General features: G+C 39.6%; 2 protein-coding genes across 2 annotated transcripts; both read right to left on the bottom strand.

Annotated features, from left to right (window-relative positions):
- Positions 1 to 12,636: 12,636 nt before the first annotated feature.
- K444DRAFT_617193 (uncharacterized protein) lies at positions 12,637 to 13,637 on the bottom strand. The gene is made up of 3 exons (XM_024881070.1): positions 13,383 to 13,637; positions 13,162 to 13,280; positions 12,637 to 13,114 (listed from the first exon to the last, which is right to left on the bottom strand). The coding sequence occupies exons 1-3, from the start codon at positions 13,601 to 13,603 to the stop codon at positions 12,846 to 12,848; spliced, it is 609 nt and encodes a 202-aa protein (XP_024732386.1). The 5' UTR covers positions 13,604 to 13,637; the 3' UTR covers positions 12,637 to 12,845.
- Positions 13,638 to 14,461: 824 nt separating this feature from the next.
- On the bottom strand, positions 14,462 to 20,048 carry K444DRAFT_568499 (uncharacterized protein). Its single transcript, XM_024877202.1, has 5 exons — positions 19,151 to 20,048; positions 16,740 to 19,103; positions 16,517 to 16,691; positions 16,246 to 16,464; positions 14,462 to 16,196 (listed from the first exon to the last, which is right to left on the bottom strand). The coding sequence occupies exons 1-5, from the start codon at positions 19,773 to 19,775 to the stop codon at positions 14,660 to 14,662; spliced, it is 4,920 nt and encodes a 1,639-aa protein (XP_024732385.1). The 5' UTR covers positions 19,776 to 20,048; the 3' UTR covers positions 14,462 to 14,659.
- Between the last annotated feature and the right edge of the window lie 253 nt (positions 20,049 to 20,301).

Below are 20,301 nucleotides of genomic sequence, written 5' to 3'. Positions count from 1 at the left end.
CCTGCTCTTTCTCTTTTGTGCGAACAGATCAAGCGCGGCTCGAAGAAGTAGGAAGTTCAAGCCCTTTGGGAGAATCTGATCTGGACTATTTTCCCTGCTAAGGACTATTAGATAAATCTTACTAAATACAAACAAGGCACTACCGAACCGGATAATAAGGTAATGAAAATGCTCCAATTTAATACTGGATGGGCAACTATTAATATCTTAACGATTGAGCTCAAGCGCCCTCGAGAGAAGGTTACTATAGATGCCTTTAATACTATTGCCCGCGATTTACTTAATAACCACATGTCTGAGTCGAATAACCCAGACGGCACAACTCTTTTTGGAGCCGTTAGTATTAGATATTATGTAGTATTTTATAGCAAAGAACTCCCATGCGGAAATTTGGTAATAACACAAGCCCGTTTTCTCTATCTCCTAACTAATATACTAAAGGTTCAAGACTATTTTGACTACTATAAATCATATGTCCCTCAGTAGCCTAGTCCAGATACTGCTTCTAACCCAACTCCTTTACTTGCGGGCCTGAGTAGTCATGCATATGGTAGTTTAAACTATTACGCTCCCGAACCAAGCCACTAAGCTCCAGGATCCAGTTACGAAGCACTAACCTCAAGCTACTACTAAGCTCTAGTACCAAGTAACCCAGAATTAGCACCAAGTAACCTAGCACTAGTAATAATTAATATAGTACTAGCACTAAGTAGCCTAGTACTAAGCAACCTAGCTCTAATACCAAGCTATTAATAGGCTAATATATAATATATTATGGTTAAAGTTACTAGGGAATATTATTTCACCCGCCCAGACGAGTTTATTTTTAAGGACAAGAACGGAAAGGAGAGAGTAATAATACGGGATAAATAGGTTAAGACGAGGGCGAGTAGTAAATATCCTTATTAGATATATTATTAGAAATATATCTGCTATAAAGATATTTTCCGAAAGTAAGTATAAAGAATTACTAGGATAAAAAGCTTGCTTTATATATAGAGTCTATAGTAAGAGTTTAAGTAAGAGAGTAATTAATGGCGTGAATTATATAGTATATTATAGAACTTTCTTTTTTATTTAGAAAAAAGTAGTATATTTATAACCAAATATAATAAAGTTAATTAAAGATAGTATTAAAGTCCCATATAATCTCTATTATCCTTTACTAATTATAACTCTTGCCTATAAGCTCTCGTGGTCTGCTTAGATCCTAGTTAATTCTCTTTAGGTTTATTATAAGAGTAATTCCTTTAACTTATAATAATTCAGGCCATACTACTAACCCTAGTTTATATATTATAAACTCTAATATTAAAATCTATTCGTCTTCCTCGAGAATACAAGTATTATTAGCTTCTATCTATTAACTAAGTAGGTTAGGTCTATTATAGCCTAAGCGAAATAGGAAACTAGTAACTTGGCTAGCGTACTAGTACTTTAATATAACCGGATTAATAGAGACCTAAATAAACTAATATTTTCTTTTTAGTTATAACTAGGATTAATACTTACTATAATTTTTAATATTACTAAGGAATATCTCTTAGAAATAGCTTTTAGAATATAAGGCAGCCGCGGGATTATAAGAAACTAACTAGAATAACTAAGAAATATATATTATATTTATTATAATAATACTAAGGTAGTTTAGCCGGCTATTTTGCGATTAAGATTAGCTACGGGGTCCCGTAATTAAGGATAAATTAAGGCTAATAGACTATAAAATAACTAGAGAGTCTAGTAATATAACTATTATTTAATGCCATATAATTAATATACTCTAATAATAAAGAGGAACCTACCTATAACTAAGGCAGGTATCCGCTCGTCCTATATAAAGTTATAGTAAACTAATATAATTAAAGCCTATATATACTCGTATAGAAATAATAGCTAAAATAAAGGACTAACTTCTAGATAAAGAATTACGGAACCATGCCTATAGGCTATAACCTTAACTAGTCTTTCTATCCTATTAAGGAAAAAGGCTAATAAGGTATTATTTATAGAGCCTAGTATGTATTCTATACCTATATTATAAAGGAATCTAATTCCATTAATACTAGTAGATAGTTCTAGAGTACTATATACTTTAATTCCCATAAGTTAATTATTTATATATATAATATATAGTATTGAAACCGGAGCGAATAACTATCTCTATAATTCGTATAAAGTAGTAATATTACCTTCGTAAATAGAAAGAGGAATTTCGGGGTAGGGATATATCTATAAAATAGTTTTAAACTTTGGATATTTAAGCATATTCAAACTAATTCTTATAATATATATGGCCTAGAAAAATAATATTAGGCATATTTTATTTAAAATAAAGATATAAAGGCTTATATTAAGGCTAAGCCAGATTTCTTTAAGATATCCTAATAGCTATCTCGCTACTATGGATTTATAAGTGAATTTATAATTATAGAGAGATTATTACGGATATATATCTAGTTTAATTACCTCGAAACCAAGTTAACTAAAAACTAACTATAAAGATCTGGAAGAAAGTATAAAGTCGGGTCGATTTATAGATCTGCCTATATAACCTGTATTAATAGATCGGCTATTATTAAATAGGAGAGTAAGGCCTGAAATTAATCTCTAATTTAATATAATAATATAATATAGTATTATAATATAAACTCGAGAATATTAAGATATACTAAAAGGTATATATATTTCTATTAGTTCTTAATAACTATTAGTACTAGAATCCAAAGCCAAGTAACTCGTAATAGGACCCGGTACTTAATTATAAAGTAATATAATACTACTATATTAGGCGTGGCTAGGCTCCTTAATAGTGCGGACTATAGCGATTAAATTAGTATAAAGTTTCTAAATCCTCTTTTAATTTTGCAAGCTTATCTTATTTGGGCTATTCTTTACCTCTAACTTAATTATGAAAAACTAATCTTTCCGAGAATATCCTTCTAACGGGAGTAATTCTGCAAAAGTAGTTTCGCTATAACCCGAGAATATAAATTCCTAAAAAGAAGATTATAGATTAAGAGCGCCTCTACCAAATCTACTATAGAAAACTTGGCAGGTTTTTATTATGGACTATATATTCCGAAAATAAAGATAATATAGAATTAACTTAAAAATCTCTGGCGGTAGTAATAATAGTTAGCTAGGACGGTTTTCTTTAGTAATTAATAGTAATAGTAAGCAAGGTATAGAACTATGCTTCTAAAGTCGTTCTTGAACCTTTTCCTCTTTAAAGTAAAATTATAATAGGTCCGCTAACTTAGCTACCTCGTAAGAAGCTATAATATCCTCCTAATAAGCTTATTAATCCTCCTTATCTGAAATATCCTCGAAGTAATAGTTATGTCCCTATCTTAGGGAATACGAAATCTTATTATAATAAAGACTTTTGAAAACATTAAATAAGGTTTTAATATTATTATTAGGAGTCTTGCTATTGGAATTACCTTAAAGTAGCGTCTAGCAAGTAATGTGAAATAGATAATAAAAGTCTCTGGTAATATCTGGATTACGAGTATAATAATAGCAAAACCTTATAAACCTATATAAAGGTATACGTAAGTTAAAAGGAATTATATTATTATTAATAGAGCCTTAATTACTAAGAACGTATTAATATTCAAACAGATATATTATATAGAGACTATTAATATCCTCACGTCTCTTGCTTGCAGAGTAACTTACTTGCGCGAATATCTTTATATTATGGAGGGAAGTCGCTGTCTTAAGTGGCTAAGACCACGCCGCAAATACAATAGGAGTCGGCCATAATAGAGGTTAGAAAAGTTGAACTGTCGAGTATAGTCAAACCGAGCTAATACGGAGCTAAGGCAAAGGCTGTTGCTGCCTTAGAAGTAGGGCTGGGGTAGCCACGCGGACCACGCATTTTGCCGAGAGGCTTGCGTCTACCATATCTTCCTCAGCTGCGACCTGTAGGACAAGCATGTATACCAGCAAGCGCTGCTCGTCCAGGTCTGACTAATAGTGCTCGAATGACCCTGCTCTGTCTTGCAAGAATCTTCATTATCGCTACTAAAGTCTGGCCATTACTTGAATCGTTATCACCGCCACTACTTGACGGTTCGACCTTCTCCGATACAGCAGCCCTGACGCCAATAAAGAAATCGGCTGCAGCGCACCCGGATGGTCCCTTTACTCGGGCTAGGGAGGGCAGCAAAGATGTCCTTCACGAACGGCCTTCATTCCATATCCGGAGCAGCTTCTTGTACAGAAATCGGCCTTGCTTTTGTCCTTAGAGGGCCAGTGGATACGGGGCATCTAAAACCGCAGGTTTGCAGGTAGCTTACTATTACAGCAAATCAGAGGCGTATATCAAAATGCTTCTTAGCTGAATTTGGAGATTATCTAAGAAATATTTGGATCATATTATACAAAGTTTGCTTCGTTTTCATATACCCACCTGCTAGCCCTCACACCAGCTTTTCGGCCCCGCTTTCGAGGCTAGCCTCCTTGCTTCTTAAAGTTCTCTTTTAGTAACTATAATAGGTGACCTGGGAAACACCGCCCTATATCTGCCCAGGTCTGGTTATCGTGAACCATCTTAGCCAATAGACTCTCTTGCTCCTTTATTAGTTCCTTGCCCGGCTTCCGTTTTAATATAATCCGGTGAGAGACTACAGCCTTAGCTAGTGACTTCCTAGAGACAGAGCCTAAAACTTCCGAATAGAGTAAAAAGTAGGGGTACCCACAGGTACGGGGTAACATAAATTCAAAGTTATATATTATCTAATTACCAATCATAATATATTTCAGAAAACCTTAAAAGAGCCATTCCTAATACTTCGCAAATAGTATCAACTCCGCTACGGAGGGACTACAAGAGGTTCGTGAGGTATTATGGTGGTCGTTATTCGCCGAAGTTAGTAGGTGCGCATAATTAGCTTAGAATAGTAACTCGTCAATCTCAGGTTACATGGTTAAGGACAGTATAAGGCTATAAAGCCAACCGAGGCGGGCCACTAGGCTATACTTATAGGAAGGTATTAGACCCTGGTAAGTAGATATTAGGGGCAACTTCCGCCGCTTGGCCGGCCGCGGGTCTTTATTATCCTCGTCATCCTCGGCGTCCTTCTCATTCGCTTTATAGCTATAATAGCTATCTTCAAGGTAATATATATTACTACTAGTCTTTTCATTTGCGCCCTAGTACTACCGCTTCTCTCCTCATTACCTCGGCTCCTTATTATTATTGCCCTCTCTCATTGCCTCTGCTACTACCTCCTATCGCTACTACTACTCTTATGGCTCCTCCTCTCGGTCCTAACTTTAAAATAAAGAGCCATATCTGAGCTCCTCCCTAATAGTACTAGCCCCGTTAATTTGAGCATTAGATAGCTTAATAGAGTAATACCAAAGCTATGGAGAGCTAGGAGCAGGAACTAACGCCGACAATAACTTATCCTGCTCCTCAAAAGCCAGGAGCAAGTCCTTTTTAAGCTCAGAAACGTTTTCCTTCTTACTCTCTCCTTTACTATTCTTGCTTAATAAAGCAAATAAAATATGAGGCATTAGCTCCTCAAATACGCTTAATATAGTTCTATTATTACCATATTAGCTAATCTAATCCTATAATAACCCGGAAAAGTAGTAGTAAGAGTAAGGCTAGTCTTAGGTAGGCATGGGCATAGGCATTAAAGCTAAGCCGTCTTACTCAAAAAAAGGAAATAGACAGAGGTCCTCGTTAATAAAGTGCTAGTCTTTAATATTATACCACAATTCATGGCCGGACAGATTAGTTAGCTTGCTCGGCCCAAAAGCAGTGGCTTCGAGATCGGAAGTATCCGACTTATTATCTTCAAGAATTACTAGCTTCTCTACATATGGTCAGCTTGCTATAGTAATAGAGAGCTATTGCGCATACCTCGAGTACCCAGGCTATTACCTCTACCATTATCTAATTTTGAATGTATTAGGTCAAGACAACTTCTACTTGTCTCGAGAATAGAGTCTTCGAGCTCCTAAAGAATATCTTCAGAATTCCGGTCTATTGAGATCCCCTTACGCAAAATCTAATCCCAGAACCCTTCGATTAACAGTAAGTCGTTATCTATTTCATTATCGCAGTTAGTACTATTATTATTACGGCCTGTAATATATACAATAGATTAGATAAGCCTGTTTCTTAGCATTCGCTCTAATCTTACCTTAAGCTCTGGCTATAGAATTGTCTCCTTAGTACTAAGCCGGTATAATTACAGACGTGGACTAGTTATTGCGTTTGAATCTTAGAGCTGCTTTATTATATAGTACTAGCTGATTTCGAGAACTGGTTATATAGGCAGACTTGCTCATGCTATGTGAAGTAGTATACTACTTGTCAAGAAACAAGTTTAAAAATGGGTCCCAGAATTAGGCATAATCCAAGTTAATAGCCATTAAGAAAGAATTAGATATCTTACAGAGGAGAAAGTCTTAGGAACGCGACAAAAATGCCGGTTTCTTAAGCTAAAGTCTTTAGAGCAGGAAATACAGAGAGGTTATATAACCCCGCTTACAAGCAAACGCCATACGACTAACCTCGCCCTCCAATCTCGCCCGTCTCCCATTTACCGCTCATATCTGCCATCCCATTAATGCAAGCCTCCAGCGCACCAGAAATAGATGCGGGAGCACATGAAGCAGTTCCACCCTCCCCTGGCCTTCTCCTTCCTCCTCTCTCATCTCGCCCCCTAGCTTTCCTCACCCTTAGCCAATAATTAAGAGATGGTACTACGATCGGCCAATCCTCCGCCCGTCCGCTACCGCTTGTAACCATCTCTACCAGAGCTCAGCTCACACGAACTTCCCTATTTACGAGGGCCGCGTGGCACAATATTCTCGTATTCACTCTGCCGTGCCATGTAAATCTGCCTCCTGCAGCGTGCCATATCAATAACCTTGACATAAACGCTCCAGCGTCCCACTTCATCCTTCAACCCTTACTAGGACACCGCAAATATAGCCACTTCTAAAATCAGACGACTCTGCTTCCCTATAGTCGCCCACGTCTCCGACCTACTTGTGACCCAGTCTTCTCTAGCGGCGTTTCGTATTCAGTCTGCAGGATGCTCAATAGAAGCTTCGATAATGTAATACATAATCTGTCATAGCCATGTAGGCAGGCATCGGCCCTTCTCATAGCAGGTTAGCCCAAATCAAGACACAGCGCGCATTATCGTCTCCACATTATAAGGGAGCTCACCGAGATCTGACCCCAATACCCAATTCATACGCGGCGAAGCCAGGCAGTAGCCAGTGGCATTATCGAGAGGCATTTCTTTAATTAGCTCGAAACGCGTGAAAGGAAAAGGCCCAAGCCTCTACTATTACAATCATAAAAAAGCATCACCGTGAGGATTAGTAATAGTGTGACGGCGAGGAGAGGGAGCTAAGCTGAGCTCGTATCTCAACCAATCCAACTAACTAAAGAGGAATAATCGCTATCGCAGACACTTGAGAGTATTGAATCTAGAGGTAAAAGATCAAGGGTCCTGGCAAACCGGCTGTATAGTCAAGGTTTTTACCTGTGGCGAGGCCAACGGAGGAGTCTGGGTAGATCTAGGCAAGAAGGGTAGAGAGCGCATGCTGAGACACTAAGCGGCCGACTAAGGGAGGGGTTGAGAAAAAGATTAAAGAGGAAGATAGTCAAGTAGTACGGGAAGCGCGACTTTATAAACATTAAAAGCGGCAGCTGGCCCGTGCATACACCTTACCTAATACGGCGGGCACTAAACCCGGAAGAGCAAACACCACACCTGAAATTACTAGAATTACTTTTATATAGAAATACTAGTATAAAAATCTTTAAATTATTTTAGTTAAAAATATTATTATTATAAATAATAGAAGTATTACATATTAAGATTTCTTTATTAAGAATTAATATATTATCTAATATATTAAAGAAATATATATTATATTAGTCTATTAACTAGAAGCTTTATATAATTTATTTATTATTATTTAAATTATTAAACTTTCAAAAACTAATATAAAAGCATTTAATAAATATATTTAATAGTAAATTAAGAATATTATAAAAGAACTAAGAATTATAAAACTAGTAAAAAAGTCCTTATATTTAATTATTTTTATAAATACTTTATTTACAAATAATAGAGATCTTTTTTCTTAAATTAAATATATTCTAGTTTTAATAAATAAAACTAAATATAAGAAAGTAACTAGAAGTATTCTAGCTTTAAAATTATATAATATAGTTTATAGCTTTAATATAAGTACTTTAATTAAATCTATAATTAATAAAGTACTAGAAATAGAACTTTTATTAGTTATTTATATAAATCTCTTATTAAATTAAATACTATTTAAGAAAAGTATTTAATAATTAATATAATATATCTTTATTATATATATAAATAATAAGAAATTATAAAAGTTAAATAAATTAAAAGAAAATCGATTTTATTAACTTTATAATAAAATTAAAACTATTAAATACCCTTAAATATCTTATTAATATAAATATTATATAATTAAATATAAAGAAATAAATTAAATATAAATAGATCAAGAAATAAATATATTAAATAAAATTAAGAAATTAGTATATAATTAGAAAAAAATACTATTTTTTACGTTTTTAAAAAAGTTCTAATATTAGTATAATTATTATTTCGGGAGTTATATACTTAATTATAAAACTCGGAAGTAATAAAATATAAATAATAAAATATAAAATACGAGATATAATAATATAACCTTATATTTTATAAATAACTTAACTAATAGCTAGTTCTTATTAGATTTAATAGATTTAGAAATTATATATTAATATTATAATATTTTTATTTTTATTAATTTATATATATTATATAATAATATTTTTATTTAATTAATTTAAAAAACAGAAATAAAATATAAGTTATTATTAAATATTATAAATTTAATTATTTAAACTATAAGCTAAAAAAACTAAATAAAAAGCTTATTAGAAATTCTAGAAAAATATAATTACTTTTTTATATATAAAGAAATTATAAAAAAAATCTAGAATTCTTTATTAAATTAAATAAATTAGAAATTATTTCTAATATAATAAGAATTTTGCTTTTATTAATTATATAATATAATTAAATAACTTCTAAATATTTATATATCTAGTTTTATATATATTACTTGCTTTTCTTTTTAGTTTTTAAAAATTAACTAATTTTATTTTCTAATTTTATACTTTATTTATATATTATAATTTTATATTATAAAAACCTATTATTTTTATATATTATTACTTGTTTTATATTTATATTATATTAGTAATATTAAAAAATATTAAATAAATTATTATAATTAAATTAGTAAAAAATAAGCTAAAATATAAAATTTAATTAATTAATTAAAGTAAAAATCCAGAATAATATTTAGCTTTAATATTAAATAATAGCCTTTTAATTTTATAATACTTTTATAATAATAATATTAATATACTAAACTTATTAAAGCTTTTATAAAACTTATAATATTAGTTAAATTATATAAAAATTATTAGAGAAATAATAGAAAAATAAAAATAAAAAACGGCTTTTATAAAGCTAGAAACAAGTTTATTTTATTTTTAAGAAAAGTAATATTATAATTTAGCTTTTAATCTAGTTAACTAATATAATTATTTAGTTAGTATTACTTATATTTTATTATTTATATTTTATTATTTATATTTTATTATTTATATTTCATTATTTATATTTCATTATTTATATTTCATTATTTATATTTCATTATTTATATTTCATTATTTATATTTCATTATTTATATTTCATTATTTATATTTCATTATTTATATTTCCATTATTTATATTTCATTATTTATATTTCATTATTTATATTTCATTATTTATATTTCATTATTTATATTTCATTATTTATATTTCATTATTTATATTTCATTATTTATATTTCATTATTTATATTTCATTATTTATATTTCATTATTTATATTTTATTATTTCTAATTACTTCTAGATTATATAAATATATATAAACATATTTAAAGTATTAAGCCTTTTATAAACTAATATATTATAAAATTTATATTTATATTTTAGCTTTCTTTTTTTTGGCTTTAAATCGTCTTTATAAAAGATTTTTTACTTTAATTTTCAAGCTTTAAATATTATATTTATAATAGTATTTAAAGCTTAATTTCTTGAATTTTATAAAAAAATTTAAATAAGCTAATTTAAAATTATTAGAAATAAAAGCGCTATTAAGATAATAAAACCTTAGAAATATAAGTAAAAGACTTTAGAATAATAAAAGCAAAAGCTTTAAAACTTTAAAAGAAATCAAGTATTTAAATCTCTATAAATATATATTAATAAAATATTAGAAACTTTCTTAAAAACCGAAAATTAAAGAATTTTTTATAAAGGCTGCCTTTTAACTTTTATTTTGCAAGGCAAATAAGTAAATAAATAAGTATACTAATTTATATTTCTTTTATATAATTATAATTTTATTACTTCTTATACTTATAAGCGTTTTAATAAGGAAATAAAGATATATTTTATATTTTATTAGCTATATATTTATTAAAAACAATTTTTCTTTTTAATTATAAAAAGAAAAATATAGAAATAAGTAGAAGCCATTAATTCTTTTACTTATATTAATTATAAGAGAAAAAGTTATCTAATAATAATTAATTATAATAAACTTGTCTCTTATTTAAGCTTATTTTCAGTCTTATTACAAGATACCAAACTCGGAATTAGCCTATATAAGAAGAAGAGAAAAGGATTTCAGTAATAATATAGGAAGTTAATTCGATACTAACTTCTGATTAATAGAACTAGAATAAAGGAAATAAATGAGTAGAAGTGAAATTGGAAAGAGAAATAAGGTAATAATGCATTCAGGATATTTTCATAGTGGTATACTGGCTTTAGTGCAATATAACTCGCCGTAATATAACCAGAGAGAGTGCTTGACTAGGGGCTCTAAAGCTTGTCTTTACCAATACTGGGTACTGTAGCTTACTTAGAATGGACAGCCGTCTGAGAACCACTGCACGTGAACTTTTGCTTTGCATTCTTAATGCTGTTACTGCCGGTGCATGGAAGATCTACGGTAGTGGCACCAATTACTAGTCTCGTCAGCTCTTGCGCCAATAGCCGCTGCTCCTCGAACCAAGTAGGCGATACCGCAGCCTTCGCAGTCTGTGATGGATATCGTTCGCAGGCGGGATATCCCCATCTGGCTCAAAACACTGCGGCTACAACAACTCTGCCTGGATCGCCTGTAAATCTTGCCTCCACTGTTCTGATCCTCGCAACTGTGGCAAGCTCACCAGGCGTAAATTCGGTTGCGACTCGTGAGTACCACACTAGCTTCTTCTTGCTTGGACTCTCGTTTCTCTTGGGTCTTTCAAAACAACACGCTTACGCCTCAAACTCCCAAGGGCCTGTCATTACCATTAATTCAACTTCAACCATACCTTCGGCTTAAGAAACGGGTTTGGGTTCAGGTGGGGGTACCGGTCGTGGAGGGTATGGTGCTGGTAATAATATCGCTTCAGGGGTTGGGCTGGGAGTTGGGATTCCGCCTTTGGTTGTTTCCGTTGCTTCTGGTTGGGATGTGTTGGGATGTGGTCATTGTCTGCGGGAAAGGTGGAGAGCCCCGAATCTACTCATGATTCCATAGAATATCTTCCTCTCTGTTTATATAAACAGAGGAAACAACAGCTGCTCGGTGCTCCCCTCCATGTCGCTCAACCGAACGCCCTCTGTATGCACATAAAATTATTACCTATATGGATTAGCAACACCATCTACGGCCTTTCCCAGACACTTGAGCTCTCTGCACCCCACAACAATAATTTCCTGAAACTGACAAGAATGCTCGGCTTCTACTCGCGTTCTCCCACCCTACTTAACATCAATGATGACAAATTCAAGCCACCAACGACTCCTCATCCCAACCCATATTAAACAACTCCCAAATAATTCTCAACCCACCTTGAGAGCACACTGCGAGACACTCTTATCAACACACCCCACAAACATCATATCTCCCCCACATTGAGTCACGAGATTGTCGCAGATCATAAACCATGAACATATGGTCGGAATTTTGCATTTATGTCCCGAAGGAAAGCAGGTGACACGGTCTTAATTAGGGCATATCACCGGATTGCCGCAAAGCGATAGAGGATCTACGCAGGTTGGTGTCGGGCAAATACGAGTGTGCGTGTGTGAGTTCTCTAGCTTGTGCGTGGTGTGCCAAGGGAGTACTTTCGATGGCGCGGCTGTGATGAAGAGGGAAGGTACTAAGAGGGGAAGAGGTTAGAGGCGCATTTCGGAGGGTAGGCGATGGTTGTCTCTTGTTTTCGTAGTCAAAGGTTAATTATTTTGAAGGGATGCTAGAACTTTACCATAGTATTAATTGAAAGAAGAAATGTTTCTTGGCGGACAGAAGCTGAACGGGCTGTAGGACATGGCTGCTGCAGATATTCCCGAATCGAGATCTCTGGGCTTGCGATGTTCCTTGGCGTAGCGGTATCTGCTGTGAATTCTCCTTGGCATTGGTCCGTGCGAATCGTATCGTGATGTGTAAAGGGGAGATGCTATTTGTGATATTGATTGGACATTCGACAATGGATACTGAGTTCAGAAAAGCTTCCGGAGAGGATAAGTGGGCACCTTGCCACGAATTATACTGACTTTAGAGCAAAAGAGAGGGAGCAAAGGAGAAACGAACGAGGATCAAAAACAGTTTAAGAGACAAATGTTATAGAAATCCGCTAAACTCGCGAAAAGATTACAGTACAAATACAATTTCCTTCGATCTCTTCCATCACCCCAAATTCCCCATTTCGCAGCAGCAAACTCTAAGCCGTCCGCTGCCCAACGACCGCATACCTGTCACCTCCAAAGATCCCTTTGCCTGCCCGCTTCGCCTTCCTGGCCCGAATAAAGATCAGTGTTCCCGAAACTACGAACAGCAACCCTGCAAATCCAAGGATCACGTGATCAAGTCCACTCTGGCGCGGCGAGACCCTCTCTTCATCCTTCCCTGGATCTGGCGCTTTCCCTGGTTCTTCATTTACGGATTCTTCCTTCGTTACCCCTTTAATACCCATGAGTTCCGTGTCAAAGACTGAGAGCTGTTAGAAAGGACTGATTAGAGGCCTAAAGGGCAGGTACGCAGAGTGCAGTCAGTCTTGCATGATCCTATGCCTCTACTGGTGCCGTATGCTAGACTCCCTGGGATAGTGAGTTTGCGTTTCTCGCCGATGCACATGTCTAGCAGGCCTTGATCCCATCTATAAAATGTCAGCATCGATTTGGAAGCACACGTGACACAAAATTCTCGCCAGGGGGGCGTTTGCGCCCAGGGAAGACGGATTAAGAAGAGAAAGGCGTACCCTTGAATGACCTCCCCTTTCCCAAGGCTAAACTGAAACGGCTCGCGATTGTAGCTGCTATCGAATTCCTCTCCATTGGGCAAGGTCCCGCGGTAGTTGACCGTGATGGAATCGCCGGCTTGGGTCTTGCGCGCGCAGGTCACAGGATTTGTGACTTCGATCCCAACTTCTGTGGCGAGAACAGAGGTCGCTAGAGCGGTGAGGAGGAGTGGAAGGCGCATCTTGATGGGGTGGGTGGATGAGGATAGAACGACGACGACATTTGGTTTGAATGAGATGTGTCGTCGATGTCAGGGGCTGAGGGGTTTGCCGAGATTTCCCCATTTGGATTAGCCTCATCCCTGAACTTCAAATAATTCAATCACGAGACATGGAATTTTTAATTGTGGAAGCTCGGGGATCATAGTTGCGGTGATAGTAGGGTGCTTAGACGTGAAGGAAATTGAACGTTGGCAGAATCAGGTGAAGAAGATTGGATTCTGCGTCAAAAAGTTTCGAGGTGATGCTACAACTAGATTGAACACCAGGACAAGCTGGACGACTCAGTCTGGAGGCGCGTGACACGCGGCTAGTGCTTGCAACCCGGTCGCAGACCCATATAGACAAGAACAAGGGCGAGTGCGTCACCCCTTCCAAGCGCAAGGGCGGTCCAATGAGCAAGTAGGTATCCCGGTCAACGACTGGCCAGCAACCGACAGGCCAATGCTGCAGTCCTATTTGAACTTTCCTGGGAATTCGAGGACGGCCTCATGCCCCACTTGACTAAATTAAAATTTGGCCATAGACGGGATGACATGCGACGAGAGAAAGAACCATGACAACGAGAAGGTCGATGACGACAAATCTGATGCCTAAGAACCCTAGCCTGTGGTGTTACAGAATACAAAGTTCTAGATGCGTATTGAAGCAACTGAGCTACGACCTTGCCAGTTGCGAAAGGAGCATATCCTGGACTTGGTTAATTCCCGCAGATCCCTCATGGCGCAGGTTGACGCTATGAGCATTTGCAACAATAGAGGACCAACCTGGGGATCGGGAGGAGTATATATACCCTCGAAACCACCAAAATCAAGGAACAAATCTCCACGTGCTGAGAGGTCTATTAATTAATTTGCAATCTGGTATCTACACAAACAAGCAATCGTCAAACTGCTACAGCAAAATAAAAATAAAAAATAAAAACAGGCAAAAACGACATGACACCATTCCCTCCTCATTAACCCCCAACTCTCCTCCCCCATTGCCTTTTTCTTCCTTTTTACTCTCCCCACGAAGATCTAAAACAAAAACATCCAAGGGAATAGCACCTTCAACGCAAGCATCAACTTCTTCCACCGATTCGCTTCCGCATGATCCTCCTCGCCTACCCCGTGCCGCCTAACAACCTTCAAGAAAACCTCATCAAACGTACTCACGCTCACTGAATGGTATTCCAACCCCAATTTCTCTCTGTTCTCTTCCAGCAACACAAACAAACTCCCCACAGACGGCGGCTCCTCTGCCTTCTCGAGCTTGGTGGGAGTTTCGGTGGGAGTGAGGTCAGAGTCGGAGGCTGGGGCGGGAAGCGGAGAGGTTGAGGGGATGTTAAAGCGGAGTTGTCCGAGCCAGGCGTCTCGCTCCACTTCTGCTCCAGGAAAGCGTTCCTCGACCCATGCCTTGACCGCGTTCATCTCTTCCGGTGTCGAGTTCGGCGCGGATTTCAAAACCAGGTGAATGTGGTATCCGTATCCATATTTCGTCCTCAGATGACTGGTGGTACCAATGTCGAGGACGTGCTTGGCGAGAACACCAACGCGGTCGGCGAGGGCGTCTGCTTCCTCCATCGAGTGGGTGGTGAGTAAGATGGATCTGTGGGGAACGAAGCGCGACAAAGTCCTCCACATGTTCCTCTTCGCCAGCGGGTCCATCCCACTACTCGGCTCGTCCAACAAAAGACACTCCGGATTCCCAATCAGCGCGATGGCGAGAGAGAGTTTCCGTTTATTGCCACCGGAAAGCTTGTTCGCCATTCTATTCGCAAACGGCGCTAATCCCACTGCTTTAATTAAGCTCTGAACATTCTGCTCGATATTCGTGACGCCTCTTATCCCGGCATAAAACCGCAAGTGTGATAAAACTGTCATTTGATCTAGTGCGTCATGTTGCGGGCAGACGCCGAGATGGGAGCGCGCGAGTTCGAGAGCGGAGCGAAGAGGGTTGTCAAGGATGTACATCTCTCCTCTATCAGGCTTGACCTCGCCTCTCAGCATGGAGATCGTGGTCGACTTGCCGGCGCCGTTGGGTCCTACAAGCGCGAAGACCTCGCCGCGCTTGACGCCAAAGGTACAATTGTCGAGCGCGGTGACGGTTCCGGTTGCGAGGGACTTGAACTGTTTGCTCACATGCAGGACGCGCAACCCATCGTCTGAGGTCGCCGCACGAGCACTTTCGGAGGAGACTTCCGGTTCGATGGTGTTTGTGTCTTCCAGATCGGGAGCGGGGTGGGTATGTCGGCGGCGGTGGAGCCCTTTGATGGCGAATTTGTGGTCGTACCAGATGAAGAGGGCGAAGAGGAATAGGGATTGCCCGATCAGGTAGGCGATGGGCCCGCCGTAGAACTTGATGTTTGCTGGATGAGTTGACTTGACTGGAGGTGCATCGACGCAGAGCACAGAGAAGAGATTAAGGCCGATAATCATTGCACGGGTTAGTTGGCCGATTGGCGTGATGAGGCCGAGTGTGAAGTGGACGAGGAGGATTTGGTTCACCACTTGGTCCGGAGGGGATCGTGCGCTGATGGTCATGTATGCGGTCATGTAGAGCACCAACATCAGGCTAGATATCTTGTCAGCGATGCAATAGATATCAGAAAGAGGATACATACGCTTGGCCCCCGGCAGAGAATGCAAACGCTGCGAGTTGTGATTTTGCAAAGAGGGATATGGTGTAAGATAAGTGGATTGATGCAATCCCGTAAAGGAAGAGACAGACGAAGAGGTGGCCGAGGTTCCACCATGCGTTGGGTACGGTTGCGGCAAAGATAATGGTTATGAGTGCGCTGATAAAAAGAACAATCGTTCCGTCGAATATCAGGTATGCGAGCCTGCGAGGAAGTTAAAATGTAAACGAGAGACAATTGAAGTGATTTCACTAACCATAAGGGAAGACTTCGAACACCATTCGAATATTGTAGGGCCCGGACTCCTCTCAGGCGCTCAATCGTAGGATACAGAGCGAAGAACGCTGGGTAGCATGCCATCACAAGACCAAAGTAGAAGACAAACTGCAGAGAATCCTCAGTCTTCGATGGCCATGGAATATCAAAAACAGCTGGCGCCATTAGCATTCATTGTCTTCAAATTTGCAGGGACAGCTTACCATATGAAGTGATAATCGACTGGTTTGTAAGCACGATATCCATCGCATTCTGCAGATATATCGCGGAATAGATTCCAAGAGTGCCAATATTGGACCGATAGTTAAAGGTTGGGATCTCGCCAGCACCTCCGAGGTACATACCGCCTGGCACGATAGTCGAATAGTTGCTATTGGCGAAATCGTTGAAGTCTTTGAGGGTATCAACGAGGTGAACGGACCCAAAGAGCGTGCTGACGTTCACTCCCTCCGTACTATTCGGGAGAGATCTCGAGAACAGCTCCAGCCTTTGCGATGTGAGTGCATCTGGAGGTCCAATCACCAACTCAGGTTTGAGAGTATCTGACAAGTTGAAGGTGTCGGAAAGCGAAATCTGATCCAAGAAAGCACAGCCAGGATTCTCGAAGTGCTTCAAGAGGAGAGTGACCATGCCTGCTGCAATTACGGGAATCAAGAAGCACGCGAGGTAACCGGCCCAATTCCAACGCAGAATTAGGATTCGTTTCTTAATCAAAATCCAAGCTTGGGGAATGGAGCCAATGCGACGACCGGTGAGGAGATTTGAATCGGCACTCTTGACATCGACGAGGACAGACCCCTTTTCATGACCCTCTGCTCCGGAAGGAGGTGATGGCGATAGGAAGTGCTCGTGTGCGACTTGTTCTCCGAGTTCGGTGTTGGCGTCTTCTTCGACTGCCAGCTTCATGAAAACTTCCTCAATTGTCGGTCCGGCAATCTGGTAATTCTTGACCCCAGCGGCTCTGTAGCTCTTGATCTTTTCCATAGCAACTTGTGTATCGGTAGTGGCAAATGTCTCTTCAGCATGCAATTTCCCTGACAGCCCCGCGGACAGCCCCGTGACGTCGTTTTCACCAAGGTTCTCAGTTCCAGGAGGGACCGAGAATCGATATCCATTCCCGAGTCGGGCTTTTAGTTCGGAGGTTGACCCTTCAGCCTTCAAGCGACCTTTGGAGATGATGGTCATGTGATCAGCTAGGTATTCTGCTTCATCCAAGAAATGAGTCGTAAGGATGAACGTTCTTCTTCCTCTTTCAGCGAGAAGGATATCCCAAACACGACGACGAGAGAGTGGGTCGAGGCCTCCAGAAACTTCATCGACACAGCAGACACGGCTTCCTCCAATCAGCATCATGATCAGCTGTAGCTTTCGCTTCTGTCCACCTGAGAGTGTTCTTGCGTATGATTTCCTCTTGTCCACAAGACTACAGAGGTCGATTAGTCTGCTAATATCCGCCTTCATATCTCCTGGGTTCACCGTCTTCAATGTGTAAAATATCTTCGCATGTTGCTCGACAGTGAGACCATTCCATAGGACGTTCTTTTGAGGGCATAATCCAATCCCTCCAGAGCCATCGAGGGAAATCGAGCCACCAGTGATGCTACTCAACCCGGCAATGGCGTTTAGTACCGTTGTCTTTCCGCACCCATTTGCTCCAACCAGTACCATGATCTGACCCTGAAGAGCATTGATAGAAAGGTCATCAATTGCGACGACTGGTGTGGACTTGCGTCCCATGATAGATTCCACGGTGCGTAAGAACCAGTTCTTTTGGTAAACCTTGCGGAAGTTCGTCAGTTGGACAGGAGTCGTCTTCTCACCATCATCCCAAGAAACCTCTCGCCGGGACCGTTTGGAAGCAGTGCCATACAACCATCGTTCAGTGTATACGGCAAACATAGGATATGCGAGTATCTGAATGATAAAGAAGATCCAAAAGACGCCTGGAGCAAGCTTCCAGGGGCTGTCGGGAGCAACGCGGAGGAGGTTTATCGGGACCTTATGTGATTCGAATCTTGCGATGGATGAGAGGCAAAAGACGAACGTCATCGGAGTGAAGAGCAGTCCTGTGATTGCGATCGCTGCTGCACTCATCTTCTTCGCTTCGATCTGAGCGATGATTCCGAGGATCAAGATCAAGACCACTGTCGAAATACCACTGAGTTGAGCCTTTCTGAAGAATGCAGCACCGAATATGCTGCAGGATGTGAGGGCCAGACCTGCCAGGATGAAGAAGATGATTAGAATTCCGATGGAGCCATGAGGAAAGAGTCCAATCTTGAAGAATACGGCCATGAGAATCCAACTGGGGGCATAAGTGAAAGTGAAAGCGATATGATGAGCGATCAGTCGAGCAAGTTGAGGTTCCCAGCGACGAACATTGGGCATCATGGACTCGACCAGATCTGACATCCCGAACTCTCGTTCCTTGGCCATCAGTCCGACGAGTTGGTACATGACGCCGACGAAGCCGATGTACCAGACGATGGAGATGTAGCCGTAGATAGCTTTTTGGATGGAGACTGTGATCCCGTCCTTCCATTCTTGCTGGGTCTGGGACGTGAAAGCTATTGGATGTTAGCCGTGTAGGATCCGAGGTGGGTGGGGCACATACGATACTCATCGACTGATGCAAGTGCGACAGCGTCTCCTGTGCTGTTGACGGTGGCAATCGCTGCATCAATGGTGCGCTGCAGGGGAATCTGGTAGATTTCTACATCGTTGGTCGTCTTTTTCATGTTGACATTGACCCCGAAGGAAGCATCAGAGCGAATGGTGTAGTTCCAAACGCCCCAGGGTCCCTCCTTGGGTGAGGAGTTGAAGACCACTGCGCCAAAGCATTTTGTGGTGCCTTGAAGACTGCTTTGGCATGTCTGAATCATATCGAGGACATCGCTGGTGATCTTGATCGTTTTACCAGAGGACTTAAGAGGTTGAGCAATCAATTGGATGACACGGTCGATATCTCCACCTTGGTTGACGGGGTTGACCATGACGAAGGTATCGCGGCCTCCTGTCGCATGTTGCATCGCGTCGGTCAGGGAGCGTACTTGGGTTGGTGCACCTATGCCATATTCCTCATTCGGCCAGTACACCTTGAGGATGAATGACATATACATCGCGAAGATGATTGGGATCCAGATAGCGCGCCATAGTGTACTGATGCGGCTCTTTGGGTTGAAGAGGAGGTAGAGGTCCTTCTCCACCAGAACGCCGATCTGCCTTAGTAGCAGCTTCATCGTGACGAAGGTATCGACAGTCGATTGAGTTGTTGAGATATTGCCACAGGATTATGGTGGTGGCATGTTCGAAGGTGATGTGTCGTGGAATACCAACGGAAGGATAGAGCGACGTCTCTGTCTTATCCCAATTTCGCGAGTGGCTTGGATGCGCGCAACTCGAGACATTTGGAAAAAGGCCTGACTTTCGGCCGTGTTGACGCGAGGGCACAGCCTTCCACGGTTACAGTAACATCTGATCATTTCAGTGCATTCAAGTGGCGTGCAATTCCTTGGAGACGCCAATCGCGCTGAGGGCGTTGCAAGCACCCAAGCGTGTGGCTTTCCCCAGCCCCTGTGGCCTGCTGGCCAGACGAGGAATCCGGGCAGGGTTCTTCGGGTTGTTGTCCAGGGGTGGAACTCCCCGAGTTCAATTTGCTGCCGATCCGCGTATCGAGTTACTACGTAGGCACACTCTTGGGCTTTGGGCTTTGGGCAAATACGGTAGCATTGCGCGAGGAAAAGCTCAATCGAGATATTCCGTCGC

Source organism: Hyaloscypha bicolor (assembly GCF_002865645.1).
Source record: "Hyaloscypha bicolor E unplaced genomic scaffold K444scaffold_125, whole genome shotgun sequence".
Lineage (NCBI taxonomy): Eukaryota > Fungi > Ascomycota > Leotiomycetes > Helotiales > Hyaloscyphaceae > Hyaloscypha > Hyaloscypha bicolor.
The sequence above is the reverse complement of the archived record's forward strand: the minus strand, read 5'-3'. Positions and strand labels throughout refer to the sequence as shown.

Bases quoted from the DNA above. Each gene is read 5' to 3' on its own strand.
- K444DRAFT_568499 (XM_024877202.1), bottom strand. From the start codon at position 19,775: ATGAAGCTGCTACTAAGGCAGATCGGCGTTCTGGTGGAGAAGGACCTC. The intron at 16,692-16,739 runs GTAAGCTGTCCC...TAATGGCGCCAG, and splicing joins GTCGATTATCACTTCATATG to CTGTTTTTGATATTCCATGG. The intron at 16,465-16,516 runs GTTAGTGAAATC...ACTTCCTCGCAG, and splicing joins GTTCGAAGTCTTCCCTTATG to GCTCGCATACCTGATATTCG.
- K444DRAFT_617193 (XM_024881070.1), bottom strand. From the start codon at position 13,603: ATGCGCCTTCCACTCCTCCTCACCGCTCTAGCGACCTCTGTTCTCGCC. The intron at 13,281-13,382 runs GTACGCCTTTCT...GACATTTTATAG, and splicing joins AAAGGGGAGGTCATTCAAGG to ATGGGATCAAGGCCTGCTAG. The intron at 13,115-13,161 runs GTACCTGCCCTT...AACAGCTCTCAG, and splicing joins CAAGACTGACTGCACTCTGC to TCTTTGACACGGAACTCATG.